The sequence below is a fragment of the Haliaeetus leucocephalus genome, unplaced genomic scaffold (genome assembly GCF_000737465.1).
Source record: "Haliaeetus leucocephalus isolate CR32 unplaced genomic scaffold, Haliaeetus_leucocephalus-4.0 Scaffold234, whole genome shotgun sequence".
NCBI classification, from domain to species: domain Eukaryota; kingdom Metazoa; phylum Chordata; class Aves; order Accipitriformes; family Accipitridae; genus Haliaeetus; species Haliaeetus leucocephalus.
In genome coordinates this window covers 577495-596567 of record NW_010972670.1, presented here as the reverse complement: position 1 = coordinate 596567, position 19073 = coordinate 577495, and the positions used below count along the sequence as shown (strand labels likewise).

Sequence of the window (19073 nt, the reverse complement as noted above, 5' to 3'; positions counted from 1 at the left end):
AATTAACATTTACAAGTCAATGCTTGTTTAGAACAATGTAACTAACGAGTATTCAAGACAAGCAAATTTCCAGAAATACTGCAGCTGTCTTTGTGAAAAAAAAAACCAAAATGAGATTTAACAAAGACAGCCAATTTTCAGCTATTAATGAACAGCTCTACAAGGTTCTCTGCAAGTTTGTCCAATAAATCAAAAAAACCCAATTAAAATCCCAAATTCACAACTCATCTGAAATACTTCCATTCACCTCTCCTTCATTTTATTCCACTGTATCTCAAACTACATTACTGAAATCTCAGTTGCGACTCCTGGTAAGGAGGAAATCTAAAAGCCTGCTTTACAGTAGTCATTCTTTATCAGAAAGTGCAACACCTAACACTAGCCACAACACTTTTGTGACACAAGTGTGACCTACTACTAAACCTGCAAATTATAATAAGATTTAAAAGATGACAGAAATGTGAAATTTACATATGCCTTTTTAACTCAGGAAAACTGTATTTTCTAAGAGTGTTGCAGTATCTTGACATTTTTGGACACAATAGCAGGAATTGCAAAAGCAACAAAAAACCTTGCAACACTAATGAAACTCTGCTAGTGGCATTGGAAAAAATATGTCCAATCTTCAAATGCAAAAAGAAATTCAAACGCAGCGGAATTATTTAACTTAGTATTTCTTTTTCTTTTCCATGTCCTGTGCTTTACACGTTTCGTGACTGAAACTGCGTACAGAATATTTTTAAGCTTTAATGTTTTTAAATTATTTTAATATGAGCAGCATAACATCCTGATGCTGCATTATGATTACAAAGCTTTTTCTAATATTCAAATTTGGATTTTTTTTCCAACTGTCAATATTATTCCTAAATTTACACCAAAAATTTAGTTTAAAAAACATTTTACAAGTCTTATTTAACAAGAACACCTCACAGCAAACAAGTATAAAGAGTACTCCATACATCCAGTCACTCACACAGTTTAGAGTACTGCTAGTGTGGCATGCTATTAACTGAGAGACTGGGGTGTTTTGTTTTTTAAAACTGAAATAAAAGTAGTTCGAGGGCCCACAAAAACATATACCTGAATTCTAACTGTGTAAAATGCATTCAATTATGTTTTAAAGATACAACCACATTGCTAGCAAAATAAGAATACCTGCTTTATTTTAACCATTAGTCATCAATATTTGTGTTGATTTCCTAACATCTGTATCAAAATACTATCTCTAAGTTAGTCTAGTCATACCTAAAGTTTCAACAATAGGCAGTTTTTTTACAATAGCCCGTTTCTTCACCATTCTCATCACACCAAGGGCCAATGTCACTGTTACCACAATTGGGAGTCCTTCAGGAATTGCAGCTACAGCCAAACTGTAATGAAGGTAAATATACAAATCTTGCCTTAGAATGTCATACATAAGTACATAGTAATGTTACATTTACACTTCAGAACATTGTTTCTGTAGCTGCCTGTTCACTGACATTAAAAGTGAAAGGAAGCAGCTGCCATGTTAATAGAGTTGTATACCATTCATTATAAGATACACACTGAAGACAGTAACAAAATGCAGTGACTTAGACATTTATACTCATTACTTATGCAAAAGTATGAAGAAAAGTTGGGAGGAGGGAGAAATCAGTTGTACATCTGTTTTGCCTACACAAAACACTGATTAGGACCGTGCAAAGCACCCCAGATTGTGAAGAACGAGTGTAGTCAGCACTAAACAGAACTGGGAAATACCACCACTTCAAGTGACCACTGATCCACAGCTGTTACTTCCAGATCATGATGTGGCAGCCAGCTCAGTGCAGGAATGCCACAAAAGGTCATTTAAAAAACAAACAAATAAAACCCCTTGTAACAGTATAAACAAGATCACAGGTCATTACACAATGCTCAAAGATGCAGTTCCTGGTGCTCCTCCCCTAACCCCCCACCTCCCCAGAACGGTAAATCTCCAGAGTTTGATCCTGTCATTTAAAGAAACACTTCTGCCTTATGCACTGTCCATGTAATTAGCAACTCAGCAACTTCTCTAAGAGTACAGAACTAGATCATCTAAACTCAGTTTTATTCTCAGCAGAAAACACCCTGGGATTAAGTTTCCATAATATGTTAGAAAATGAGCTAATGAACTACATGACACAAGGCTTGTAGTAACTTAGTTTTGCCTGATGCCACTTATAAAAACTACATTTACTTTATTTACTCAGTGACAGAAATTCAAACTGTACAACTCTGTACAACATCTGTCTGTTTGCAGATGTTCCACAAGACACTCAGAAATCACCATACAAATGCACAGTTGAAGAGACTCACAAGAACATACTGTATCATTAAAAATAAGTATGAATTTGCTTTTTTACAGTACAAAGTCTATTTTCATTTTTAATGACTTATGTTAACTTAAAAGCAGAGTCTGTGTGCAAGCATATTATAACGTGCATCACTAGCTTTCAGACACTTGCTGTAATGCCCAATCTACACTATTTAAAAACAAGTCTTACCTCACACCAATTGTGAACATATCAAGGATATGCTTTCCTTGCAACCAGCCAACCAGCATAATAACTCCTATAAAGAAAACAGTTGTCAGGATAAATATAAAACCAACATGTACTGTAGCCTCATGGGGACAAGAAAAAGAGCTCAAATAGCCAAAACCAAGCTTATAATTGTGCTACCAATAAAAATCTATTATTTCTTTCACTGTCAAAGCATGATTCCATTAGTATGGCAAAGGTGAAGAAAGTTTCTGCCAGTCAAGTTGCCCAATCATACCAACAGTGAAGTACTCACTTAGGCACAGCTTGAATCAGAATACAAGACACACTGCAGTTTAAAAGGATGCATTTAAAGGACAAAAAGTTGGAAAAATATGCCACATTAGTAATCTTCAGATGATTAGTGGCATGAAATCAAAGTGACCAATAAAGTAAGCCAAAATATTTAAAAAAAGAGATCAAGCCTTCCATTCTCCCAAGCCTACATGTCAGTCACAGTTACATAATAATTTGCAATTCTTTTACATAATTTCTATTACCTATTATACCAAAGGAATACAAGGAAAGTTGTTTTCCCAAGAGATCCATGCTCTTCTGCAGAGGTGTCTTTGGAGCCTTGATGAATGGTAAACATGCAGCAGTTAACAAGCACAGGTTTGAAAGCATGAACTGTATCACATATTACTTCAGATACACAAATTTCAAGACACTGTCAGTCAATAAGATGCAGTTATACCCTATCTGTCCATACGTTTACTTTGTGGAAACAGACTACTCTGTTCCATTCTTGTGTAGCATTCAAGAATATTCAAGAACATTTCAATGAACTGAAAAATTTATTAGAAATATTCTTTGGGAGCTTTGTGATGTCTACAGCAAATGTAATACAAAAAGTCATATCAAAGATTTTATTTTAAAAAAAAAAAAAAAAATCAAAAATCATGCTGACTAAAAGCCACTGCACTTCTTCCAAGACCGAGAAGTTCTTGATAGCAAGAATAAAACTGACTTTTCAAGATAGAGGCATCAGAGCCCTGGAAGGCCAATTATATCTCAAAAGGAATTTGTTAATCATCTGTAGAAAATTCAAATTTAGACAAACAGAAAACTATGGAAATATTTAGACAATCTAGTGCAAAAAAAAAGCATAGAAAGGAGGTGGGGACACAAAGCAAAAATTTTAATTTAAAAAAAACAGGAAAGTGGATTTTTACCTTGGATGCCAGTAAGTTTGGGTTTTTTAATAGTAATATATGGTGGACTACAGTATAGAACACATGGCAAAAAAAATGACGACAGGGTCACTGTAAGATCATCTTTGTTCAACAAGTTATGAAAAAAAGTGCATACACTCTATATGAGAAAGCTGGTATCAGGTTAGATTCACTCTTACGGTCAAAATTTACTTTTAAATTGAGTTTACTGTAATATAAACATCAAAAATAACTCTACAATACTCTGATATTTCGGAATGTTGTTGGTGTAGAATACTCAGTTTTCTTTTTCTTTTTTTTGTCATTAATAATTACACTTGCTACAATACAAACTGAATACTGTTGAACAGATGATCATATTTTCCTCACATGTGTATTCAAGTGGATTCCACTTTGGTGACTGGACAGCAGTATTCCCTTGAAAGGTATAAAGTAAGCCACTGCAGCTAACAACATGAGGTCGGTGATACATTCCTGACTGGGGCATTTAATGCTCTTAGTTACTCTGGTTTGGCACATTTCAGAAATATAAGTATCTAGAAAAAAAGTGCTGCCTATACTATGCCTGATCATGTCCTGACAGCTAGCGATACACTGTCTCCTTATGGTCCTACATTGGTCAGGCAGCCAGAGAGGAAGCTAGAAGGCCCTAGATACACAAAGCACTCAAGAGTCTGAATTTCCATGTGGATCAGCGTACTGCAATAAAGAAAAATCACTGTGGGAGTTTGATATATAAGAGTCAAAGGGAGCTTATAAAAGCATAATGTGGAGATCATGAAGCAGCAGGAGACACATGCATAACCCCAAAGTACACTGTTAATCAAAGAAAAACATTGTCCTGTGCCTGCAGCACACAAATCTGTGATACAAATCCCTTCTGTGCAACCTTAGTTCCACTTGAAAAAAAAAACACTTCCACAAATTGCAATGATATTTGTTCCACTGAACAGGTGTAGAATATTACTTTTGCAGTTAATATTTTTAGGTCAGCTATGGATATTTTGTTGCACTGAATTCAATTACTACTTTTGTGTTCAAGAGCTAAGATTTCTTTCACTGAAGAAAAATATTAAGAACAATGTAATTAAGTTTAACTAAGGTCTTATGGAATAAATTCAAAGTTTTAATGAATGAAATATACACTTACAAAATGTCTTTGCTTCTAAGTATTCACTCTTACCTCTTCTGCTTGCATCATTTTGAAAACCTCCCCAAATTCAGAGTTTTTGCTTCTAAATATTCACTCTTACCTCTTCTGCTTGCATCATTTTGAAAACCTCCCCAAATTCAGAGTTTTCTCCTGTTCCAATAACTATCCCCTAAAAAAAAAACCAACAAAAATAAAGCCAATTCAAATCTGAAGTTTAATTTTAATGTTAGTGGTTGCTCTTGACAGCTTTGACTCAAATACTGGGCAAACACCATTCAGCCTGCTACAATTTTGTTAGCTTTGCTTATAAAATTAATTTTTGGCACAAGTAGGGAATATTTTTGGTAAAAAACATTTTGCCTCTTTGAAACAAATTGCTATTCTGTGCACCGCTGAAGTATTTAGGAACTACCAGTAACAAAACTCAAATAGGGTAACACAACACCTATCTAACACTAGCCACAACTGTATTTTCAGTTACAGGTTTTCAAACGTGAAGGTAGTTCTAGAAACAAAATACCACATCCTAGACAGAAGAGTTTCACATCATCTGCTCCCTGTAAATTTGAGCTCTCCTGGCCCTAGATTAGTTTTTCTTTTTAAACCAGTCTGAAAAAGCACCAATAAGAAAAGCTCTGCAGTGTATCACAGTAAAGTCTTTCATATTTCCAGTAAAAATTTCTGTTTCTATTCCATTTCTATTGTTTCAGAAAACTCAAAATGTATGTAGTCATTAAAGTACATTTCACAATTGATAGGTGAACTTTAAAAATAAGAACTGCCTTCAAATAGTTGAAACATGGAAAATATTCTTCCCTATCAATAATCAGGATGGTTTGGGTTGGAAGGGACCTTAAAGATCATCTCGTTCCAACACCCCTGCCATGGGCATGGACACCTTCCACTAGACCAGGTTGCTCAAAGCCCCATCCAACCTGGCCTTGAACACTTCCACAGATAGGGCATCCACAACTTCTCTGAGCAACCTGTTCCAGTGTCTTACCACCCTCACAGTAAAGAACTTCTTCCTAATACCTAATCTAAATCTACCCTCTTTCAGTTTAAAGCCATTACCCCTCGTGCTATCACTACACTCCCTGATAAAGAGTCCCTCCTCATCTTTCCTGTAGGCCCCCTTTAAGTACTGGAAGGCTGCTATAGGGTCTCCCCAGAGCCTTCTCTTCTCCAGGCTGAACAACCTCAATTCTCTCAGCCAGTCCTCACAGGGGAGGTGCTCCAGCTACTTGATCATCTTCATAGCCCTCTTCTGGACCCCTCAAGCAGATCCATGTCTGTCTTACGCTGGGGGCCCCAGAGCTGAACCAAACCAGGTGGGGTCTCACAAGAGCTGAGTAGAGGGGGAGAATCACCTCCCTTGACCTGCTAGCCACACTTCTTTTGATGCAGCCTAGGATACGATTGGCTTTCTGAGCTGTGAGTGCACACTGTTGGCTTATATTCAGTTTTTCATCCACTGATACCCCCAAGTCCTTCTCTGCAGGGCTGCTCTCAATCTACTCATCACCCAGCCTGTATCCATGTTTGGGATTGCCCTGACCCACATGCAGGACCTTGCACTTGGCCTTGTTCAACTTCATGAGGTTCACATGGGCCCACCTCTCAAGCCTGTCAAGGTCCCTCTGGATGGCATCCCTTCCGCCCAGCGTGTCAACCACACCACACAACTTGGTGTTGTCGGCAAACTGGCTGAGGGTGCACTCAATCCCACTGTCCATGTCCCTGAAAAAGATGTTAAACAGCACTGGTCCCAATACCGACCCCTGAGGAACACCACTCATCACTGGTCTCCACTTGGACATCAAACTGTTGACTGCAACTCTTTGAGTGCAACCATCCCGCCAATTCCTTATCCACCAAGTGATCCACCCATCAAACCCATGTCTCTGCATTTTAGAGACGAGGATGTCATGCAGGACAGTGTCAAATGCTTTGCACAACTCCAGGCAGATGACATCCGTTGCTCTTCCGTTATCCACCAATGCTGTAACCCTGTTGTAGAAGGCCACCAGATTTGTCAGGCACAATTTGCCCTTAGTGAAGCCATGTTGGCTGTCACCAATCACCTCCTTATTTTCCATGTGCCTTAGCATAGTTTCCAGGAAGATCTGCTCCATGATCTTGCCAGGCACAGAGATGAGACTGACTGGCCTGTAGTTCCCTGGGTCTTCCTTTTTGCCCTTTTTAAAAATGGGGGTTATGTTTCCCCTTTTCTAGTCAGCAGGAACTTCCCCAGACTGCCAGGACTTCTCAAACATGATGGACAGTGGCTTAGCCACTTCATCCGCCAGTTCCCTGAGGACCCATGGATGCATCATATCAGGTCGCATGGACTTGTGCACATTCAGGTTCCTTAGATGGTCTCAAACATGATCTTCTCCTACAGTGGATAGTTCTTCATTCTCCCAGTCTCTGCCTTCTGCATCTTGGGTGATGTGGCTGGAGCACTTGCCAGTGAAGACTGAGGCAAAAAAGTCACCGAGTACCTCAGCCTTGTCCACGTCCCAGGTAACCAGGTCTCCTGTTTCTGTCCAGAGAGGGCCCGCATTTTCCCATTTTTATCACCAACATACCTATAGAAGCTTTTCTTGTTGCCCTTTACATCCCTGGCCAGATTTAATTCTACTGGGGCTTTCGCTTTCCTAACCTGTTCCCTGGCTCCTCAGAAATTTCTCTGTATTCCTCCCAGGCTACCTGTCCTTGCTTCCACCCTCTGTAGGGCTTCCTTTTCGTGTTTGAGTTTGTCCAGGAGCCCCTTGTTCATCCACACAGGGCTCCTGGTGTTTTTGCCTGACTTCCTCTTTGTTGGGATGCATTGCTCCTGAGCTTGGAGGAGGTGACCCTTGAATATTAACCAGCTTTCTTGGGCCCCTCTTCATCCCATGGTACTCTACCAAGCAGATGCCTGAAGAGGCCAAAATCTGCTCTCTTGAAGTCCAGGGTAGCGAGCTTGCTGTGCGCCCTCCTCACTGCCCTAAGGATCTTGAACTCCACCATTTCATGGTCACTGCAGCCAAGGCTGCCCTTGAGCTTCACATTTCCCACCAGCCCCTCCTGGTTGGTGAGAGCAAGGTCCAGCATAGCACCTCTCCTCGTTGGCTCCTCTATTACTTAGAGAAGGAAGTTGTCATCAATGCATTCCAGGAACCTCCTGGATTGCTTATGGTCTGCTGTGTTGTCCCTCCAACAGACTGGGGTGGTTGAGGTCACCCATGAGGGCCAGGGCTTGTGAACATGGGGCTTGCTCCTATCTGTCTGTATGAGGGCCTCATCCGCTCAGTCTTCCTGTTTGGATGGCCTGTAGCAGACCCCCACTATAATGTCACCTGTCCCTGCCCTCCCCTTGTACCTTTGCTTTTCCACATCTGACCAGTGTTCCCATGAAAGCAATATTGCTCCTAGAAGTAAGGTCTCCATTGGTTGCTGCTGGCTGAGGAGCTGTAGATTTAGAGCAAGGAGCTGTCTCACCCGTAAGACTGGATTCATCGATAGAAAGGTCCACAGCCTTTGAAAACAAAATAGATAAAAAGCATGGCAATCTTTTGTAAGTAGTTGTAAGTGTTAATATAAGTTTCCCAGTTTTGACCATTAAAAATATATCCAATTTATTCATATGGTTAAGAAGCCATGTCCATATCAACTATATTTTAAGGATCAACAAAGCAACAAGCACTCCTACAGAATACTGCAGCAATGCAACAAGCTCACACTTTGAAGAGTCAAATTTTACTCATAATTTTATGTTCATGTTTGTTTTTCTATAAAACATTCAAGAGATTGCAACTGTGATGCATTCTGTCACCAAACGGAATAATTGACTGGGAATACAAGTGCACATACATACTATCCTCTCAACTCTTCCTCTGTCCGCTTCCTCCTATCATGGTCCATTAAGAACTCACTAACAAGAAGCTTATTTCATACAGTGTTTTTTGTTCACAAATTCTCTATAGGAAAAATGCTATTCAGGCAACAGCCGCATGGACTAGAGGAACAGAAACTGCCTTTTTTTTGGTTTAGGTTTTATTTTTGTAGTTTGTTGGAAGCACGTAGGGGCAGTTAGAGAAGAAAAAGCTAAAAATTCATGATTCTCTGTTAACCAGCTGAAGAAAATAAAATGTGTTCTATACATATAATCTAAACCAAAAAATAACTTATCAACATATAAAATAAAGAGAAATGTCTTTCCCCAGCTGACGTCGCTTTATACATCTTAATGTACGAAGACTTTAATGGGTCTTGAACAGAGCCAAAGCCTGAATTATAAAATTCTGCTCACAAAATTTAAGTAAAATAATTTTGCATTATTAAAAAGTATAAAGTATATATATGGTCACTATTAGTGACCATATCACTAAATTTCAAGATAATCTTCTCAAGAAAAACAGTGTTAAAGGATGCATAATAAAACTCAATTGCCAAAACTCTTTGAAATGATATCACTTACAAGGAGTAAACAAGAATCAGTTACATTACACTCTGCACCACCACACTATAGCAGATCACTCTGAGTTTGAGCTGAGGATTTTTCAGTGTTTTTGGTTTGGTTTTTTTAAGTGGCATGATAATTCTGATGCACTCCAGTTCTAGCTGGACAACAAAATGAACACAGGCTGCTAGATCAAAAAGTAAAGGAAAAGGGACACTTGCCAAAACCTGCAAGGAATCTTTCAATCAAAGCCATAAAGAATGATTACCTCCAGAAAGTTCTATAGTAATTTTGTATTTGTGATGTATTCCTCAAACTCCAAGCTGAAACAGGATGAAGATGCCGCTTTGCTACTGTTGAGATTTAGCCATGAGCTCTGAAACATTTATCAGCACTACCAAAAGGAACTGTGTTTAAAGTCTACACTGTTATAGGTATGTTAGTTCTTGATGTAATATTCTGGCTTTAGGGAAGACTACTATAAAACTTGATGGGCTACTCATTAACATATAGAAAAATCAGTCCAGAAAAGGTCTTCAAATACATTCTGGAAAACCAGATTGCCCCTGCAAGGTTAGACCAGTGAAGAAACTTCTTCTCACATATATGAAAGGCTTCAGAAAGTAAACAGTGCCTAATTAGCATTTCTACAATTTTCTAGGACAGCATCAATCAGAATATGCAAAAGAGATCTAGTTCTTTCTCTGAAAAGATGATCACATATAATTTTTTTTTTAAAACCCACCACCCCATAACAATGCCCAATAAAGACAAGATGAAAATAAGATGACATGCTCTTATTATCAAATGATCTGCAAGAGTAGTTGAGATAAGGATGGCACAAATTTTCATCTGGTGTAGGGCTACAGACAGCTGAGCAACTTCCAATTCCGTTTCTGCTTTCTTTTATAAGACATTCAAGCATGCTGCTATCACAGCATACTATAAGCTTATGAGCAAGAAAGACACTGCTGCAAGAGCAGTTTCATATCAGTGCAGAGACTATACAATTGCTGAGGGAAGGAGAAAGCATTTGCAGTCACAAAAAACAAACCCACTTAAGTACTAACTACACTATAGGGGCTAACAACATACGATCCAGGCAAATTTCTCAAGAGTACCATGAATTTGTCTCAGAAACTAGCTCGTTTAGGCTTTGTCTATAAAATGAACACTGATTAATCCAGCATCAACCATGGATATACTGGATATAGCTCATCATATCAATATATTACTTTAATGTGATAGATAACACAGATATTGGGCAACCCGAGGATGCCCAATCTGACAGAAAAGTAACACAACATTATTCAACCAAAATCAAAATAAGCAAGATGAATATAAATAAATTCCACTTTATTTTTAGAGAATCTGCAAGTACTATTATAGTGCTATTGCTTCAACTCAAGCACTTCCAGCAGTGCTAATGTTACAAACACACTGATGAAAAAGTGTCAGAGAGAAAAAGATTACACTGGCACAATTTCACAATTAATTTTTTATAATATTCCATTATCAGAGAACACTGAAACTATACCCTAAAGATTAATGCAAATAAAGACTCCAGACATCTGCAACCAGTTGCCAAAAAAATCTTATCATTCGGACTGAAAACAATCATTTTTCCTCAATGTTAAACATATTGTGAAAGTACTGTCCGGTTTCAGCTGGTATAGAGTTAATTTTCTTTCTAGTAGCTGGTATATTGTTATGTTTTGGATTTAGTACAATAATAATGTGATAGCACACTGATGTTTTTAGTTGTTGCTAAGCAGTGTTTATACTAAGTCAAGAATTTTTCAGCTTCTCATGGCCAGCCAGCAAGAAGGCTGGAGAGGCACAAGAAGTTGGGAGGGGACACAGCCAGGACAGCTGACTCAAACTGGCCAAAGGGGTATTCCATACCATGTGATGTCATGTCCAGTATATAAACTGGGGTGAGTGGGCGGGGGGGGGTGGGGAGCAGGGAGGAGGGAGCAGGGCGCAGATCACAGCTGGGGAACTAACTGGGCATCTGTCAGTGAGCGGTGAGCAATTGCATTGTGCATCACTTGTTTAGTATATTCCAATTCTTTTAGCATCATTATCATCATCATCATTTTATTCCTCTCTGTCCTATTAAACTGTCTTTATCTCAACCCAAGAGTTTTACTTTTTTTTTTAATCCTCTCCCCTATCCCATTGGGTGGGTTGGACTGAGTGAGCAACTGCATGGTGCTTAGCTGCCGGCTGGGGTTAAACCACAAGTACTCAACTAAAGTTTTCAAGAATGCATTACTACATAAAATTGGAAAATTCTTTCCTCTCATGTCCTACAATAAGAAGCTACATATATTGTTAAGAATGCACAATCACATTTGGAAAGTAATTAATTCAAAATTTCTATCAAAATAGTTGTGAATTCCAAACAATAACACTTAACGCACTTCAGTATTCAGTGGCTATCTTCTTTTCCCCTCTCTCCCACTAAAAGAAAAGTTAATAAATATTAAAGCAATAGTAGGTATATACCTCAAATAATCGTAGATCAGCCGGGACTCTGTCTCCAACTGACAAGCAGACTGTATCACCTGGGACTAAATCTCTTGCAAGTGTATGTTCCACTCTACCTTCTCGTACACTGTAGGTAGAAACATGAAGAGCAAAAAGAATGTATCCTCTGGCATTTCATCTGAGAAAAGCATTCACGTGGTTGACTGTGCATTGCAATGTTACTGGTTTCGGCAAAATACCATTTCTAATTTACAGCTTATTTCTTAGAAGTTACACATCAGTAACATCATTTGAAGGGTTCAGAGAAGCAACAATGTGGAGTAATTTTTAAGCTCATAAAGCAATCTTTAAAATGAGCAAAAGCAAAGCATGTTCTATGTCAGCATAAGAGCTTGACAGAAAGACAGTAAGTTCAGTAAAATCTTTTTGATTTACTCATTTCAGATTAAACTTAAAATTACTTAATTTAGAACTGAAAGGACAGATAATTACATACCAATGACATTCTGGAGGCACAAGTTTACTAAGCTCTTCAAGAGATTTTTCTGATCTGTACTCCTGCAGACAAATTAAAAAAAATAAAGCAGATAATACTTTTTAAAACAGGCAAAAGTTAAAAAACAGTAAGATACATCCACATCCGCCGAAATTCATCTTATTAGTAAAGCTGTATTAAAGTAATATTGCAAACAAGCAGATAAGAGATACTTTTCAACAGTTCTATATTAGATACTTTAAAAAGCAAATATGGTCCAAACACTGAAAAATTTACAGATTTGCCTACATGCGTTTCTTCTGAAAGAATAGCAGAGGTCCTTTGCATTTTCCTTCAGTATCTTCAGGTCTTTGTAATACTTGCAGTAATGCTTCTAAACTCAGGGATCAGACACATGAGTAAATTCTACAGTTTAACAAGTTAGTACCAAAACCATTGTTTTCATGCTCTTAGCCCCTGGAGAACTAAGGTAACACAACTCATCTCTAACTCAATAAACAGATTACAGAAATAAGGTAAACAAAGATATAAAGCACAAACACAAAGTAACTTTGATTTAGGCACACACTGAGTAAAGCTGTCTATTTACAGAATGAAAACAACTTTATGACTTAGAAAACTACTTAAAAGACTTTTTTTTTTTAAATTTCTGTACGAAATTAAAGCCAGAGCTACATTTTCATAATCTATTTTATAAGAAGTTAAATATTTAAGTACTTCTACACTGTCTATTCTGAGTGCTTCTTTACAAGCACTCTTTTATGGCTGAGTATAATACTGATATAGATGCATAAATGTCAATGTAGTTAAAGCAGGACAAATCATGCACTTCAGAAAAGGCAAAAGACTTGGATCAAAGCACAGAGCTCTTTACTCAAACATTCACAGCACAATGCATCAAGACAATTACTTCAGTCTTATAAATAGAAGAGTTTACATAAAAGCAATAATCTTATTTGGACAACAGCTGTCTTACCTGAACAAAGGCAACTGTAACAACAATGAGTATTGCCTGCAAGAAAACAAAAGTGGGTGAGATAAAAAAATTCCAAATGGCCATGAAAGTAAGCGATCATATTTGGTTTTGCTCAGCCATAGTTGTTAAGTCATATTAACAACATGATTTAGAAACAATCTTTCTCATGCTCAAAATCACTCAGTATCCCTTGGGTCTGTTGTAAATAGATAACAGCATTGCTTCTATATCTGCTCCAGTGATGCTGAAGAACTCAATAACTAATTTTACTAAAAATAAGATTAATAACTAGATAGCAATTTTGAAGAAAAACTTCCTCTGCTCTGTGTTTCTAAACAGTGAGCAAGAGGCAGCAGTAGAGAGAGATCCACGACAGGAATAGAAAAATTGGTCTGAATTAAGCGTGAATGGTGTTCTCTGGGAACAGAACAAAGGTTAGTAGTGAAGTTTTAACTGCTATAGAGCATCACAGATGTGGTTTCATTCAAATAATGAGATAACAAAAAAACCTAAGAATAAACTGATAACTAAAGTTAAGGTAGCAAGCTGAAGAACAGGTTTGGAGCCATAAAATATCCCAGCAAGGAGAACAAGAAGAGGACGAGACTCAGGAATCTCAGCCCAAGACTCCCAAGGAGTGAGACAGGACATTGAGTATACCCCAAACAGCCAAGATGCCACAGATCCCAAACAAAAAAAGCTAAAAAAAATTGCTCATTAGGAATAATCCAAGATAAGTCCTAAGGTCTCAATAGCAAGTCTTCATAGTCCCCCATATCACATACAATTCTGGTCACAACACTTCAACATAAACATCATGGGGCTTGTAAGCATGTGATGTGAAACTGAGTGAATGAATGAAATTTATTACAGAAAGTAACAAAGATCAATTTTATGTAAAGTAAGTATCATCTTCCCCTTCACTACACTCTCAAATTCTGTTTTGTTACATTAACTGAATTTGTTACTCAAATTGAGTTGTTACACTGATTTCTTACAGAACCATAACACAACAGCTATTAATTAAGCCTTTAAAGCACACACAGCAACTACTAAAAAATTACCACAATATTACCATTTTGCAAGAGAAAAACTCTTGAACTCTTAACTAAATCAAGGATAGATCCAGTAAATCTGCCTTATTTGTGATAATAATGTTAGCCTCACCAACTGAATATTAGGAAGTAACTATATATATTCCATCTTTCCATGGAATATTTCCACCACAGCTACACGTGTTTCTTTTGGAGGCAATATTATCTTCTACAGTTCATGCTACCTGATACAGCTTTGCATTCCTAGCCTCACATCAGTCTCTCAGCTTGTGTTTATGTGCAATGGATTGCATCAAGCAGCCAATATCCTCCAAATGGAAAAAGGTACATAATTTTATTTTTTTTTTAAATCTTCATTAGTTCCCAGTCCAGATCAAAAAGTTTTACAATACATTTGTACCAGCAGAGCTAGGAAGATGGCAAAAGCTGCTCAAGCCAGCATTGCCACCAGAAGAAATATATATCACTGATCTTTAGCAGCAAGCTAGTTTTGTTGCTAAGGCTCTGAGCACCAAAAAAGAAAAAACCCACAGAAAAATTGCCCTATCATCTGAAAATGAAGCAAAACAAATAATCACTAGGTGATAAAGTGGGCATTAATAACAAGACTAAATGGTAGGTTAGTTGGAAGTTAGACAAAACCCACAATTGACGAACTTTATCTTAATGATACTTTTTCTCCATATTTTACGATATCTCTACCAATGTTCATAAGGCTGTTAAAGATTCCTTCCCAGGTTGCAGCACAGAATGCAGAAATTACTGCTCCTTTACACTAACTGCCCTGTTCTTTTCTCATTGCCTTGCTCAAGAGTGTTAGGAAATAGACTTAAGGGCACTAACCAAGGAGAAAACATGAAATAATTCAACTTTCAGACACAATAATTAAATACATTTCATAATACAATAATTTACCTAAATCCAACTTAGGAACACAGCAGACGATTCCAAACTAACACTATACTCAAATTCAAAATTGCATGTTTTTTTCTTAAAGAAGCCACATAGTTTATCTTCCAAAGAAACCTATTCTTTCTAAAGAATTAGAGGAGTTAGGAGCAAACCTCCAGTTACCTTGATTTAATTACAAAAGTAAAACTCAACGTAGAGTGCGCAGAGGTCAGCCAAGACAAAAAACAGCTACAACTTGCCTCTGATCATACAGAAATCCCAATTTTCAGTTATCGCCTATCACCCCAAAAAGGTCAAAGGGATTATAATTTACTTCTATGTCATTCGCAATGACAAATATTTAGCAGTACTATATTTGGCTCACTAGTTTAGCACCCTGTTGAAATGCAAACTTCTCCAAAAAAACCCGCATTATTTCAGATTCCATCTTCCTTCTGCTATTACTAAAGAGTTCAGGTTACATTTCTTTTTCATGTTTTAAAAGACTACATCTTTCAAGTAAATTCACAGAAGGCTTAATGTTGCTTTCAATTTGAAACTAAAGCATAATTTAAGATAAAAATTACATAGAAGACACCAAAAATTGCTCCTCTGAACCTAAAGACAGGCATTTTAACCAATGAAAGAGTAAAGATATAAGATGCAGCCAGGTAATTATTAGTTAATGTATTTTGATATGTAATACTGCTATCAAGTCAAGAAAAAAAAACAAAACAACAAAAGCCAGTCAAACTAAACAGATTTAATGACAGCATACAAATAAAATTCATTAATTAGAATCAAGTGATCCCAACCCACATTGGCATTCACGTGATGTTGAAAGTACATGTCATCACACATTGTGAAGTGCTCCCAACAAAGATAAAATTTTAGTTCCTTACCACAGTGATGCTGACAGCATCATCAAACTGATGCATTAAAACACTGATGACTGCAGATGCCAGAAGAAGCATAATAAGGGGATTTTTAAACTGAAACAAAACAGAACAGTAATTCAGCAATACTCTTGACAGAAAGACCATTTTATCTACCCCTCAAAGCACACCTATTTTTGTAACATATTATTCTATAATTAAACTATTTCTAACCTACCAGTGCAAAGAAATCTGACTCTATACAGTTCAGATGTTTACTTAAGTTTGGGTTTTTTTAATAAAGACCTTGAACAGACCATGTTCAATACATAACAGGAAAAAAATGTTTCTTACATTTCTTGATTCACATTAAGACAAAAAGAATAATCTCTTATATTTGTTTATACTGCATTTAAACATACAAATAGAAGCCTGAAATATATTCAAAATGTCTTCGACATAACAGGCTTATCTTCTTCCCAGCAACTGATCACTAGCAAGGCAGCAATCTATTTCCTAACTTTCAGTTCATGATTTCTTGTTTTACAAGATACAAGTTTTCCTTTTAGATCATATGCTTTCTTCAGATTTCTAAGGCTAAAATAATATAGGATCTTGCTTCTACATGACAGCTGGTTGCTCACATGGTCATTTTTTTTGAGAAATGTTACAAAAAATAACATTCCTACAGTTAAAGTGAAGAACATTCTAAAAGCACATAAGCACATTCAAAGCAAATATGTGTCTTAATAAATCCTACCTAAAATAGACTTGGATAATATGCTTTAGAAGTATTCTGATGCATCTGACTAATTTGACACTACACATGGGAAAATAAAGCATTAATGCCAGAGGAGAGCTAGTATGTGATGATGTTCCCACTGTTAACATCAGCAGAGCACTGAATATCTTTTTAATCACTCCCGAGCAAAACAGTTTCTCTAGAATTAACCATCTATCACTTCAGGGTTTACTCTGGAACTTAACTGCACTGCTCAGACAAGGTACAGGAAACATTGTAGTGTTAAAACAGTTTTGGTCAAATTCATTAGAAAAATCTTCTGTGTGAAAATTTGCTGTAAATATCTTGTGTAGCTGGGTGATGGAAGGGGTAGGCAGGAGGAAGCAGTGACACTTTCACACCATTTTGAGTAGTTGTACATGGTCACACACACACACATATATATATACAAATAAAATAAATCACACTGATAGGAAAACAATTCACACTTGACTGTTGCCAGTTCTGCTTAACACCAGAATCAAGGCTGGTCCCACCTCCAACCTCAGTTCAAAGGCAGTGGGTTTGCTTTTTAAAATTTCCTTTGTCTATCAAGTTATTAATACTTCATGTTCCCTTTAAATATTTAGCAACAGACATATGCATTTATGTTTGACCTTAGTGTGATTCATGCTCAAGTCTTTGCCTACAGGGAACTTTATTCTGCTTCTCCAGCCCTCAGGCTAGTTATGAACATACAATCAAGAACAAATCATGTAATTAAAACACTGGCATGTACCTAAATAAAAAGCTTTTTCAATAGGTAAATTAGATATAAGTTATAGAAGTTGCAATTCCTCTTCTACTAGCGTTTCCCCACTTTTCCCCAGAGTACGTTCGTGCACACAAAAAAATCAAGCAATAAAGAGCAAAACTACTGACAAGTATTAAAATAAAAAAGCAGAAAGGACAAAAATCTTAACCTGGGAAATATATTTTTTCCACAATGGTTCATCTTCACTAATATCAAATTCATTCCATCCATGGAATGCTCGTCTATGACAAACTTCACAGTTTTTTAAGCCATTCTGAAGATTAGCCTATTAAAATATGCAAAGAATAACACAGTCAGCAATTGCACTGATAAGCTAGACTTCCAATAAATTCCAACCCCAAAACATATAGCCTTAGATTATACAAATTTGGCCAACATCAGAAAGACAAGCTTGGTACTAATGTTTGTATGACAATAAAAGCTAACTAACTACTATTTTAGAACTCAATTTGGCACTACTTAAGAGATTCAACAAAAAAATTCACAGAAGAACTACAGAAGCAGATGATGTTTGACATCTCTAAATGACTGATCTTCCCTGCAGAAAACTCTTCAACAAGCCAAACTGTGGGCATAGTTCAGACTCTTGAGGGTTATGTCAGGAGCTCAGTTACTCAGCCAAATGACAGCAATAGCTTCAAAGTCTTGAGTTGTCAGGGATGAACATTTATCATGGTGTACTCCTCAAGCAGTCAAGCATACAGAAAATGAAAAAAGACCATCGATCATGAAAATTAACCGATTCAATGGTTCATAAATCTGTCAATGGGTAGCTTTCTCAATCCTGTTCCTCCACTTAAAATGGAGGCTACCAAAATAAATTAAGGATTCCTTAGAGAAACCGAAGCAGTAGCTATGAAAAACAGAACAGAATTTTATAGGAAGATTGACTCTAACATTTTTATTAACAAAAAGCAATCTTCAAAGCACACAGAAATCCAAACATTTTCAAGCTGAATCTCATCCCCCCTCCAAACACCCGATTTCTTTGAAAACATTAGAGATTAGAGCATTTGAAGTAACAATTTAAAAATCAATAGCTAATATCAAACTGCATGACAATGCATAGACTTCCAATGACAGAATCTGTCCTTAAGAAAAACTTATTATTTGGTAACATCAGCACATTCTTAAGAGATGCAAAATCACTTACTTGCAGAATGCTTGCTACTTCATCAACTGGCAATTCACTTGCTTTTTTTGAAGACAGTACAGGAATCATTGTCTCATTGTCACCATCAGGAATTTTTTGAAGACGTGCAACCTAAAAAACAAAAACAAAGTCATTTCATTTCAAACAAAATATACCAGAACAATGCAGTATTAATGCCATTAAAAGGTAGTTTTTAATAACCATTGCACTTTAAAAAAAAAATCTACAATTCAGCTTATTTTCATGCAGTATCATAT

The 19073-nt window shown here is 36.9% G+C and overlaps 1 protein-coding gene across 13 annotated transcripts in view; it reads right to left on the bottom strand.

Moving 5' to 3' along the window:
• Window positions 1–19073, bottom strand: part of ATP2C1 (ATPase, Ca++ transporting, type 2C, member 1) — a 53824-nt gene that overhangs the window by 18404 nt on the left and 16347 nt on the right. For 12 of the 13 annotated variants that reach the window (XR_774377.1, XM_010567988.1, XM_010567990.1 and 9 more), the window contains 11 exons: window positions 18817–18927; window positions 17812–17928; window positions 16135–16224; window positions 13287–13322; window positions 12311–12372; window positions 11833–11941; window positions 8242–8397; window positions 4975–5043; window positions 3047–3122; window positions 2511–2577; window positions 1246–1370 (listed from right to left, as the gene is read on the bottom strand). Coding sequence is in view for 12 of the 13 variants with exons in the window: in XM_010567988.1 (XP_010566290.1) it covers window positions 1246–1370; window positions 2511–2577; window positions 3047–3122; window positions 4975–5043; window positions 8242–8397; window positions 11833–11941; window positions 12311–12372; window positions 13287–13322; window positions 16135–16224; window positions 17812–17928; window positions 18817–18927 (1018 nt within the window). In the remaining variant the exon portion in view is untranslated. The remainder of the gene's footprint in view (window positions 1–1245; window positions 1371–2510; window positions 2578–3046; window positions 3123–4974; window positions 5044–8241; window positions 8398–11832; window positions 11942–12310; window positions 12373–13286; window positions 13323–16134; window positions 16225–17811; window positions 17929–18816; window positions 18928–19073) is intronic. The other variant, XM_010567999.1, reaches the window with a different exon arrangement.